This window comes from Melanaphis sacchari, unplaced genomic scaffold, assembly GCF_002803265.2.
Source record: "Melanaphis sacchari strain LSU unplaced genomic scaffold, SCAv2.0 Contig74_pilon_pilon, whole genome shotgun sequence".
Lineage (NCBI taxonomy): Eukaryota > Metazoa > Arthropoda > Insecta > Hemiptera > Aphididae > Melanaphis > Melanaphis sacchari.
The window spans coordinates 2,261,318-2,274,520 of NW_020271531.1; the positions used below are offsets into that span (position 1 = coordinate 2,261,318).

The window sequence follows — 13,203 nt, forward strand, 5'->3', positions numbered from 1 at the left end:
AATTACTGAACTGATTTGGCTGAAATTTTTTATTGTTATATCTGACAATCTGCTGTTGGTTTTATTACCACTTTTTTTTGTTAAAAAATAAGTATAAAATTCTTGAAAAATTAAATAACAAATCTAATTTTTCAATTTTCGGGGCTTCCTGCCCGCAATAACAGGCCTTTATATTCCCATTTTGTAACAACATTACTTACCTATTTTTTTTTTCACAGTTGTTCCAAATAACCTCCTGAGTATCATCACATAGCTCGATTTTTAATTTTTTTTTGTCTAGAGTGGGTGTTATATTTAAATGTTCCAATTTTCTAACGACACTATTGAACGTTTTTACAATTTTTTTTTTTCACAGAGTTGTAGGTACCAAACACTTTCTTGAATGTCACCACATCGCCGGATTTTAATTTTTTTTTTTTTGTTTGAGGGGGGATTAATTAATGTCGGCTGACTGTGTAGGTACTATCAACGCGACGATGACCACTTACTGAGATTACCCGGAGGAGTTGCTGGCAGAGAGGCAGACTGCCGGTGTACCAAACTACAAGTCAATGGTCCTGTGTGTCAATATCAATACCTATAATAATAATATATTCAACTGTAAAAGCTTAAAGTTGATCGAAACAATATTAACTTAACTTGGTTAAATATAAGTTCATTCATTTTTTTAAATTAACACCAAGATACACGTGAATGCGTAACTTAAAATATTTTTTTTAATTATAACTAAATAGGTATTTCGTTAAAAATGCAGCCTATTATATTCTTTTTTATTACACATTGGCAGCTGCAGTCCCGCAGTGGTCTGTCTAGGTGATTAAACATTTATGTCAACTTAGGAGTAATAGTGTCTAGTGAATGTACTAACTTTTGTACCTAGTACAAAATATTTCAAAAAATAAGTTCTCGTACATTTAAAAATTGCAAATATGATAGAACTTAAACAACTGCATTCAAGAAAGAAAACAGTGATGAGCATATGTTGATGAAGTACATACGCGTACTCTGTATAAAATAATTAACTCTGCTAGACGGGATTTAAATTATATATAATTTTATATCATACGACCATGGTTCTAAGAACCTGTTTCTAATGTACGACATCACCGTTATTTCGTACAGTCAAGTAGTGTACTTACGTATAATAAACTACGAACTATGGAGTAAATAATAAAATTATCGTACGACAACGTATACAGTCGAATTCACTTATAACGATGCCGTTTACAACGATATTCCGAGTAAAACGATTCCAAGCAATGTATTTGGTTGATTTTATATCTTATGTATTGTTACATTTTATAATCCGGATATAACGAAGTTCGGTTATAATGATCCCTTGAAGATCGTAATAAGCGAATTTGACTGTATTACCAATTAGCTTTATTAATATGGATCATAATAATAGGCGCATAATATCACATTAATTGTATGGACCAATGCCACCTCCGTTAACCGTCCGCTTCACAAAAAAACCGAATCACATAATATGTTATATTATGTGGATATGGGGCAATGGGAATCTGTCCAATTTTTCAGGTTCCCGAGATACTCGGACACGTATTATTATCCATATCTTGTATGTACGTCAGTCGCAGGAGCCTAATTGACCTTTGCAAAGTTTGAGTAAAAACACGGTTGATAACAGACATGTCCACAAACGGTTTAGTGTTGGGAAAAATCATATACAAACACGACAATGGAAAAATAAGAAAATCAGTCAATTTTTTATTCATTGGTACACATATTTTTAGATATATATATAATACATAATACATATTATACTTACAAAACTATATGGCACAAATATTATGTACAATCGCGAAACACACATCACTGCAGTATATACATATGCGTCTACACGACTATAATATAATATATATATATTTATTTATTTATTTATTTATAATAGGTATTTTATACTAATGAAATTTGTACACATCATTAAAATAATATTTTATACAAAGCGCGGTTATATAATACTATTTTACATTATCATAGTAGTAGTAGTAGTAGTAATAATAGAAGAAGGAGTAGTGGTAGTAGTAGTAGTAGTAGTAGTAATAATAATCAAAATAATTTCAAATTTACACACGCTATAATTATTTTAAAAAAGTATAAAAATAAAAAAAGTGATTCAAAAGAGACAGAAATTAAAATACATAAAAATAATAATAATGGTGACTGCTCGGGGACGGGGGGGGGGGACGGAGAATGATGTATTAGACTAGCACCGTTTGCGTCGGCCGGGCCGCGACACGATGTCATTGATCGTTTATCGGTCGTGGTCGTGTCGGTCGTGGTCGTTCGATTATCGCCGTCAGACGTATTCTTCCGGAGACTTTGGCGACTGTCGTGACGACGAATTACCGTCGCCCGTTCTCGCGGACACGGAGTCGACGGCCGACTGACCGCCGCCTACGTGGTGATGGTGATGGTGCAACCGGTGATCGTGGTCGGCGTACGGCGACGACGGCGACGGCGGCTGCATGATCGGCCTCATGCCGTTGTTGGACGGGGCCCAGTTGAGCAGGTAATCCCAGCCCAGGCCCACCGGTATGCTGGACGACTCGGACGGGTTGTTGTTGGGCGTCCGGACGTTCCGGTACATGGGGCCGTCGTCGTCGGACGCCACCAGCGTACTCAGCGATCCCCTGAACGACGAGTCGAACGTGTCGTAACCCGCGGCCGCCTGCATCTGGTCCTGTTGCTGTTGGTGCTGTTGCTGCTGCTGCTGGTGCTGGGCCGCCATGACCGCGGCATCCGACGACGACGACGACGAGGGCGGCAGCTGGGACGGCAACGGCAACCGGCGGCGGCGTTGCGAGTCCCTGTCCGACGAACCGGAAGCGCTCTTGCCGCCGGTGCTGCCGATCTTGTTGAATATGACGTCGCTGAGTTTTTCGCCCGACACACTGTTGTTGTCGTACTCGATTTCCGAGCACGTGAACGAGTCGTTTCCGCTCTCGTCCGACGATGTCGACGTACCCGTGTCGTCGTCATCGTCGTCGTCATTCGGTCGGTGGTGCTGCTGCTGCTGTTGCTGTTGCTGCTGCTGGTGCCGGCGGAGGTGCGCGTGGTCGTCCACCATTATGTTGGACGGCCGTCCGCCGCTGCCGCCCGTTCCGCCGGACACCGCGTCCACCGTGCTGCCCAAGCTCGGCGGCCGGCCGTGCTGCTGCTGTTGCTGTAGCTGCGACTGCGACCGGCCGCCACTGCCCACGCCGCTGCCGCCTCCGACGCCCCCGCTGTTGCTTCCAACCACGCCGCCGCCACCGCCGGACATGCCACTGCCCGACAGGCTGTGACCGCTCATCACCGGGCTGTTCAAGCTCCGTTCGCTGTTGCTGTGCATCGGACAGTCTTTGCTCACCACGCCCGACGAGGAGGTGGCCAACAGCGCCGTCTGAAGTGGTTTACCGCTTATGTCCTGCGCACAAAAACAATAGGCCGAATTAATATCTAACCTTTTGCGAGTTTACAACATAACATTGCACAGAAACTAAAATGGCGATCCGTGCGTCATAATAGACGTGTGAAAAAAACGTCTTATATTTTGTGTACAAAACGTACTCGTGGAAATGACTAAGTATGATTCGAATTCAGATACAGTACGAAAATATAAGTTTAATTTTAGATGAATGTTATCGACTATGACATAAACATTTCAAAACGAAAATGTGAATGATGAATTTTTAGCAATTACTTGTTTGGTTTAAAAAATGTGCCTGCAGTTAAATAAATGTGTATGGTGCCAGATAGGAGTGAAAAATCGGTTCATTACTAAGTTTAATGATAGGTAGTGCGATATCGCCTCTCAGTAAATATATTTTGCTCATATTGATTTACCTCCGATACCTAATTAATGTTTTCTTGTGAATTTTAATTCCTAAAATTTAATAGGGGGAAATATTCACTAAGGAAATTGTACCAGAGGTAATTTATATCATTTCATTGGAAAAATTTGATCATGACCCTCCCCCCGCCGACCACAGAGGAACCTAAGACTATAATATGATGCTAATAATCTATTATTGTATTTTAATAGAATAATACAGAATATTATGAAATAATGATGTATACATATTTCACATGAGTACCTATATTTTACTTAACTGCTAGATTCGTTATATTTAAACAGTTATACATCAACAATTGCTTTCAATATTTTAATGCTGTACGTTATAATATCGCATTTATGTCATTGTTTACTACTGAAACTACACAAAAGAATATTCAATTTTAGTTAGTTAGTTGTTTATTATTATTATTATTTTGCTGATTTTTAATGTTTAAATCCATTAGTAAAATAATGACCCGACTTTATTTTCCTGGACGTATTATTATAAGTGCAGTCTGCGCGTATAAATATACATAATACGTATGCATTTACACGGGCTAAAAAACATCACGACACCGCAATGGATTTCAATTAATTATCTCACCACTCACTTCGTTTCATATTCAACTATAATATGATAATGAGTTTGGCCAAACGCGTAATACTGACGTGTAACCCGATTCCCGAGCAAAAGTTATTTTACTACATTTGTTATTTGAACACATTTTTTTAACAAAAGGTATAATATACATATTATTGTTAAACGATGTTTTATACGTGTATATTACCATTTATTTATAATATGTATATAATTAGTTTTTATACGTATTTAGTCGATTTCGATAGAAATAATTATAAATGTAATAATAAAACCCATTTTATCCCAATATATTGATAAAAACTAATATTATTCAAATAATAAAAAATTATTAAACCACGTTCCAAAAAGTATAATAACAAATAATGACATGTTTTATGTGGTTTTTACTTTTTATATCATTGTTTATTTATTTAGTATACATTTCAAGTCCTGTTACCTAGATCATTATCTTACATTCTCGTGGCTCCATTATAATACGTTTATACTATATTTATATATACATATTACACACGCATGAACATAATATATGAGTATAATAATAAGTAGATAAAAACATAAAACCTGCAGTTTAACAATAAAGGTATAAGGTATTATTATAGAATAAAGTCTAGAATTGTCAAAAGTCAATAAAATAGAATAAATTTTAATTTGTAACAATATAGTCGTTAAATGATCGTATAACCGGTTTGTTGAATAAAAATCTATTGTACCTAAGACTTTTATTATTTTTTGAAACTAATAATTTAAATAACAAATGATTACTCTGAGTAGTAAACGTTTGAATGGCGACATTGTAGTAAAAATTCATAGACTATAATTTATAAAATTCTTATTTTAAGATCGTCATAAATTCAAATAAAAAAATAAATTAGGTAAATAGATACATCTGTATCAGAATTCATTAAAGTTAACAAAAAATCTAAATCAAATCAAAAATCTACAAATAATATAATAATTAACTATAAAGTTTCAACTAAGAACTACAATAAATTAGGCGTTGTAACTAGTTTTCATAGGAGACTGTTATAAAATTGTTCAAACTTTTTCCGCAGTCCAAAACACTTTTTTCATGCATTAATAATTAAATTTGTTTTTCTATTTATTTTAATTAATCAATAACAACTAATACTAAAACAAAAATTTTGAATTATTTCATTATAATAATTTTTATAAAAAAAACACATATCTCGGTACTTCTCCATCAATGAAATGTATGGTTTATACATGTACCTATTGTTATCGTACATGAATAACATAAAAGACTAAAACATCAAGAGTTCATAGACAGAGATTGAGGGGTACTTGGAGCGCTAAATCCCCAAAATGAATTGATAATTTTTCAAAGTGTTAAATACGCACCTATTTTGCAACAATATAAAGAAAAATTCAAGCCCCCCCCCTAAAATTCAATCAAATATTCGTCCATGATCAAGACCTATAAAATTAATTTAACCAAAAAATTCACTTTCGCTTCGAATTTACACCCTACCAATTATACGTATCGTTTACAATGGATTTGTGTGTGCGATCTATGAAGCTATATAGGTCTTTTTTTTTATTATTATTTTGGAATCGCGCGTGTGTTTGTATAGGTAGTGTATATTAGTGTTGTGCTGTACCGTGAAATTCCGGCTGCAAATCTCAACCGATAATCAACCGTTTTCGCGCTACTGTTTGAAAGTACTTATTATATAGTGCAGTAGCGAAACGAATCTTGATCACCTCATCCAGCCCGATAACACGTGCCGTCCGTTTATCGAGGATTACTCGCCGGGTGGCGCGTCAAGGTAAGATGCACAAACTCAATTATATTACTCACTGGTTCCTTATAGAAATAAACAGTTTCGTACATATTTACTACGGCTATTTATAAATTAAATTTTATTGTAATTGCTAACTTAAATAGATTTTGAAAATCCTGGAAAGAATCGAGTAGAGACGATTTTTTGTACAAAATAATATATATGTGGTGTGTGTGTGTGTGTGTATGTATATAGAAAGTATTATAATTTATCGTACATTATCGTCGGTTCGATTGTAAGCTTATATGTTATAAGTTATAACATAGACATAACCAGTGCTTGATTTGGGGGGACGTGGGGGGACGGAGTCCCCCTTCTTTTTTAATTTTTTTTTTAGCGTATCCCTTCTATTTGCCCCTACGGTAATGTGATGGTTAATTTTGTGTGGAACGCTCGTTTATCAAACATTTGATGAGTCCCCCTTCTATTTTTTTTTCTAAATCAAGCACTGGACATAACTATAAAACCTAAGTGTCTAATACTACTATTGCATTTGACTCACAGTGAAACAGATTCGAATATTGTAGTTGGTACCTATTTGGACTTATATCAAAGGATGTATGGAAATTGGATAATAATAATATAATGTTTGTTTAATTAACTTTTAGCGCACTATATCAAATAGATAATTTATCAATAATTAATCAAAAAAAAAAAAATGTTACTAATGTGTGAAATGACTGAAATGCATACTACTTGATACTTTCAAACTACTTATATTTTTAATAAATAAATAATTTTATTGCTATAGTAAAATTAAAAAAAATAAATATCCCAAATTCATAATATTCAAATAGAAAAGTTCAAAATAGTACATGGGGTAGATACATGCCCAACGCTCAAGCAATAGGATATCATCTTGTAACTGATGAATAATAGTTTCGAAATATTAAAATTTTTATGCTTACGAATACTATTATAATTATTTACCTAAGTAAAGAAAATATCATGTAATATTATTTTATTCATTTTTAATTAACTATATTAGTTAATTTTATTAAACTATATTACCTTTCAAATCATTATTAAAAAGTAATATACATGACTATAAGTACATAAATGATTCAATTAATTTAATTGATTATTCAAAATGTATAACCGACAGTAAATTTGAAACAGACTTAAACCCATCGACTACAGTGGGCCCTACAATGTCTTAATTTGTCCATTTGCCATTAGAAGATGTGTTATTATTGACAATTATCAGAGGACGTTAATGTTTTAACAATTAAAAATAAAAATTTAATTACAATTTAATGCCCATAAAAATCATTACAATTAGTAGTACGTATTTTATAAAAAATTTTGTACCACACGTTAGTAATAATAATAGTCGATTTCTTTATTATCTATTTCCAACATTCGTAAGTATTTGATATTTATAAACACTGCATACTTTATATAATCTATAAGTCGTTTAATAAATTTAAATGATGTGTGATGTTTTAAAGTTTTATTCGTAAAACGTTCGCCATCAAACTTATAATAAGCATATTAATAGTGAACAATAAAATAAATTGGTTTTCTAAGCATAAGTTTAATTCAAATAATTATTTTTTCTAACAAACTATTTTGTTTCAATCTCAAATCAAAATAAAAGGCTACTACTTACTCTTAATGTGAGTATTCTGGGTAACTGTTGACTAAGTTCACTGCTAGGACTAAGTCTAGCTAAAGGTGTGCTTTGGTGTTGCATATGATTGGAAGAATCCAATGGCGGAGGTGGTGGTGGTGCTGTTGACCGACTATCTCTGGAATGTGGCGATTGAAAGCCTGTCGCATGTCGCATTTGTTTGTGATACATGTTAGACGGCATCCCGGGACTAATATGGGACTTCATCTTTCGTAAATTATTTCCATCTCGGTAACCTAAACGACAACCAAAAGTGCATTTTTACAATAAATGTATAAAAAAAAAATTCAGAATTAAGAATGAAAGTTATATTTATTATTTTTTAAGAAGATCCATTATTCAAAGTCAAAAAATAACGGGATTCGTTAAAATAAATGCATTATAACTATTACCATACATCCAAAGATAAAAAATAAAAACTAACGTTCAAATAAATAATGCATTTTAATTATATAGTATGGGTAATGCAAAATACTTAACGAATGAATAATGATCAATATTTTTTTAATAAAATACTCTAAGAGCATACTATTAATTAATATTCAATTCAATTATTGAATAAAATCTGCATAGATAAAAAACAAAATTTACATATCATGTTTGGGTTAAATTTTAATAGTAATAATATATATTATATATTAATACATTATAATTTAAAATGAAAATCTCGTTTTGGTGTTTAAATAAATTATATTTTCATAGAATTAAAATTATTTTAACTATGAAATAATATAAATTCGTTTATCAATGTAACAGTTTTGAGCACATACTTTTATAGTGATAGACAATATCTATATCCGACGGTGCTATGGAGCTAGCGTTTTCTAGGTCATAATGTTCGGGCATATCATGATCTCCGGTCACACTATCGTGTTGATGCATATTCTTCATGTGCTGATTGAGCTCGTCTCTTTGTGGCGGTGGAGATTTTCCCACGACCTCCCTTTCAATTATATCCGGTCTATGTGGCCTATGTGTATCATTCATGCCCATATCTTGGTCTTTGTAGCGCTTGGAAAGTATTTCCGGTGGTACCATATGATGCCGTATTACATCTCCAGTTTCAGACATGAACGATGACACAGGTATTGTGTTTAGAGCTGGAGATTCAGAGTGGAGACCACTTTGGAAATGATCTTTTCCACTATCAGAATCTTTATCGCCTTTAGTTTGTCTTCGTATTTTAAATACGACAAAACTTATCGTTATCGCCATCAATAATATAACGAAAAATACAATAACCAACGTTATTCCGAGGCTAAGCGGATCAGTGACAGCTACCCCGACTGATGCTAGTCCGGACAGATCACAATCAAATGATATATTTCCAGTATGAAAAACTTCTGGAAAGATACTTCCAGTACCATTAAACGGTTGAAGTTCTTTATTGATTGTTAAATTAGCAAAGCAGCCTGAAAAACCTAAACAAATAATAATAAAAAAAATTAATACTATAGTAGTATTTATGTAATGCTGATATATTAACCGATAAGCATTAATAATTTAATAAGTTGATATAATAGTTAATTAATATGTTTTTACTCAATGAGTGATTAATGTTTTTATATTTTGTTATTAATTTAACTTATGTAAATCATTCTTAAATCTTAACTAACTCATTTTTTTTTCTTTATATCAAATATTAAGTTCTAGAAAAGTTTTTAAATAATTTAGAACCTCGGTTAAGTTCAAAAGTTATAATTTTAAAAATATTAAAGATATTACTCTTATATCTTTTAAATATACACCTATAAAAATATTACTACTACTAAAATCAAGACCAAGAAGTAAATAATATATATTTTTATTTGTTTTACCTACTAATTTTGATGATACCCTTGACAAATTTGTCTACTAAATTACATACTATTATTATCTAACAAAAATCATATAAAAACTAAATTTAAGATAATGATTTAATTTTTTTAATTTATCTTTAAACGAAACAAGTCATTTTTAATATGTAACTAATATTTATATATTTAAATGTAAAATAAAAAAACTCACTTGAAGTATCAATTTTTCCTGAGAAATATTCACGATCGACACCACCTAGGTACATTTTAGTTAGATAAGGATCCAAAAAATCATGTACGCTAACCGAATCTAGTTCTTCTCCTACTTTCTGACCGTTCAAAAATAATTTTAAGCTTTTAGCACCAATTACCATTGTTAAATTATGCCAATTGCCGTCGTCTACATTTTTTTCTACTGACATATTCACAGTAGACGTCGAAGTACTTAAAAACGATGAATAAAGTAGTTTACCATTTATAAGCTGAAACAAAAATTAACCATTAATATTTAGATTGATATTTTTCATATATTTTATTTACTTTAACTAGCGTAAAATCTGAATTTGAAGCTGCAAGAAGTATAGTAGCATTAGATTTCATTGTTCTAAACATCAGACTAAGTTCCTTTACTGGAGTTACAACAAGTGAACTTCTCTTAATTCTAGACTCTTGTCGCCATACTGTTGTTCCATTATAAATAGATTCCAATAAATGCATTCGTCTGTGCTTCTCTGTGATCTTGTACTCAAGAAACGAACCTTCGCCCAACGAGACTGGTTTGAATGCTTGAAAACAATTTGGTGATAACACATCGTTATCTTCACATTTACACATAACCCCATTCCATCGATCCAAACAAGAAGATCCTTCACCACATAGTGTCGGAGATTGAGCACAAAAACCTTGTCTATTACAGAATGGATCAACAGCTTTTGAAGATATTGGGTTACTGAGGTTCACACTATTGCCATTGATAGTAACACTGTGTACGCAACCAACAAAATCATCAGATTTTAATTGTCCGGGTCTTTCTAATAAGGGATCAGCTGAAGTTACTCCACCAATCAACAAATTATTTCCATTAAAATTTAAAGTTCTGAAACATATTTTTAATTTATTTTATTACAAACAACACAAATATTGAACAATTATTATTGAATTAATACATACCCAACAGTCCCTGTATTGTCACTATAACATGACTTATCCGATGGTCTACATTCTTGACAATTGTCTCCATTATCAATACATGACGCAACACTTAATGACAGAACTTTGCCATTCCTCACAGCTGTTATCTTATACCACTGACTGTCAGCTAATGAAGATCCGTCACTTTTTCCGACACTGATCGCAGTTATAGAACTTCTAGCTCCACCGTATGAGAACACGCATTTTCCCTCGATTAATTCAATTGCTATAAAATCTGATCTTCCTCCAACCTGTGTTCCATAATTGTATAGTAGTAAAGAGTCCGGTTTAGATGTAGAAAAAACAATTGTAATATCGTTGGTTATACTGTCTAACGATGGAAATGACATATATGAATACTCATTGAACCCAAACGACGACTTATCACAATGTCTTCCGTGCAAGCCATTTGGACAATTACACTTATAACCTGGTTTCAAGGAAACACAAGAGCCTCCATTTAAGCATGGATTAGGTCGACACGAATCAGCTGATAACTCGCAAATATTTCCTCGGTATCCTGGTCTGCACAAACAGAAGTATCCAATGTTGTCTTGAGTTTGTTTACAGCTACCACCATTCATACAAGGGTTGTTGTCGCATTTATCGTAACGCTCTTTCTCGCATTCTAATCCTTCTCTATCTGAAGGACAGAAACACTGATAACCAATGCCTTGTCTTCTACAAGTACCTCCGTACTGACAAGGATTTGGTGCACACGGATCTTGACGTTTATCACATTTCTTCCCTACATATCCATCAGCACAGGTACAAACAAATTCTTGTAATATGGTAGGTGAAGTGAAAATAAAATCTTGAGAATTTGTTACGTGTGGTTCTTTTGATATAACTAGAGAAGTAGAACAATTTCCAAAATTTTCACATGTATTCTTTTGACATGGTGAATAATCGAAGAAAATTGGTAATCTTGTTGATTGTGCAATGCTATTTGATTTACTTCTTAAAACGTCATTTACATGTTCTTTAGTCAAACCTCTAGCAGCTACTGCTAACTCAATGCCACCATCTATTTCATTAATACTGTACAACAACGGGTCCTTATCTTCAAATGTTGAGTTCAATATATTCATAAATTTCGTATAATGGTTTTCAATAAAATCTGAAGAAGTGATATTGTCAATTCTTGTAAAAACTGTATTTTCTATTATATTTTTATCAATTGTTTGGTATTCCACTTTAACAATATTAGTAACAGAATCATGTTTACCATCATTACCAGACACACGAAGTACAGTAACTGGTTTAGATATGCTATTGATGTGTAAATCACAAGATTCGGGAATCAAAAAATCGTTGCTTGTTTTTTCAAGATAACATTTATAATCTCCCGTTGTATCGGGATCAATAGGTCTCACATCTGCAATTTTTCCTACAGGATATTCATTTTTTATTGAGTATACAAGAACATTCACTGATCTTGGACTAGATGGACAGTCATTTTGATCTAAAATTACGACATTCAACAAATTTTCAGTAGTAATTTGAGGAGAACCATTATCCGTAATCGATATCTAAAAAAAAAAAAAAAGAATATCTATAAAATCACGTTTCAAGAAATTTAAATAGTATTTCAGTTTAAATAGTATAAATAATGTTTATATTTTAGTGTTGATAATTAAACTCAACACAAACCTTATTTAATTTTTCCATTTTTTTTTTTTTTTTTTTTTTTTTTAATTTATGTATTAAATAATTTGTTTATTATACAATTAGTGAAATAATAATTAAATAATAATTATTTTTTGAAATCCACCAAAAATTCAAAAATTATTATATTTTATATTATATGCATATAGATATAATAAATTAAAATAATGTTACTGGTGTAGTGGTGTACCTACAATCTACATGTATATCACTGAATATTTTATGCAATAAACATTAAATTATCAATAAGTTTACGTAACTGTACATTTATTTATGAAAACAGCATTTTTTTATCACTCACAGCAAAATGTTGATACATTGTATTTATAATACAAACTTGAATACAAATAATGGAAAAAATATTAATAAATTAACTAATTTATATGCAGACAAGTTAAAAGTTATAAAATATACATCAAAAAGTAAAAAAAAAAACGAGAATATGATCTAAAAGAAAAAAATACATTTATATGCAAAATTAAGTTAAAAAACTAGCTTTATATTACAATTTAATGTATCTTTTTTGCTATTTATTCAACTTTTTTTGTGGTTATGTAAAATAAATATGTAAATGCTGCAAGCCCTCACCCTATTAATTAAAAATGTGTTATTTTTATCCCCATCATGGCTAATGTGATTCATATATTATATTTAAATCTAATAAACATTTA

General features: G+C 32.1%; 1 protein-coding gene across 1 annotated transcript in view; it reads right to left on the reverse strand.

Annotated features, from left to right (window-relative positions):
- Positions 1-2,105: 2,105 nt before the first annotated feature.
- LOC112601099 (cadherin-related tumor suppressor) overlaps positions 2,106-13,203 on the reverse strand; it is a 35,248-nt gene continuing 24,150 nt past the window's right edge. The window contains exons 9-14 of the mRNA XM_025348527.1: positions 10,844-12,396; positions 10,214-10,769; positions 9,885-10,155; positions 8,648-9,298; positions 7,857-8,113; positions 2,106-3,430 (exon numbers count right to left, since the gene is read on the reverse strand). Of these exons, the coding sequence (XP_025204312.1) occupies positions 2,321-3,430; positions 7,857-8,113; positions 8,648-9,298; positions 9,885-10,155; positions 10,214-10,769; positions 10,844-12,396 (4,398 nt within the window). The 3' untranslated portion in view covers positions 2,106-2,320. The remainder of the gene's footprint in view (positions 3,431-7,856; positions 8,114-8,647; positions 9,299-9,884; positions 10,156-10,213; positions 10,770-10,843; positions 12,397-13,203) is intronic.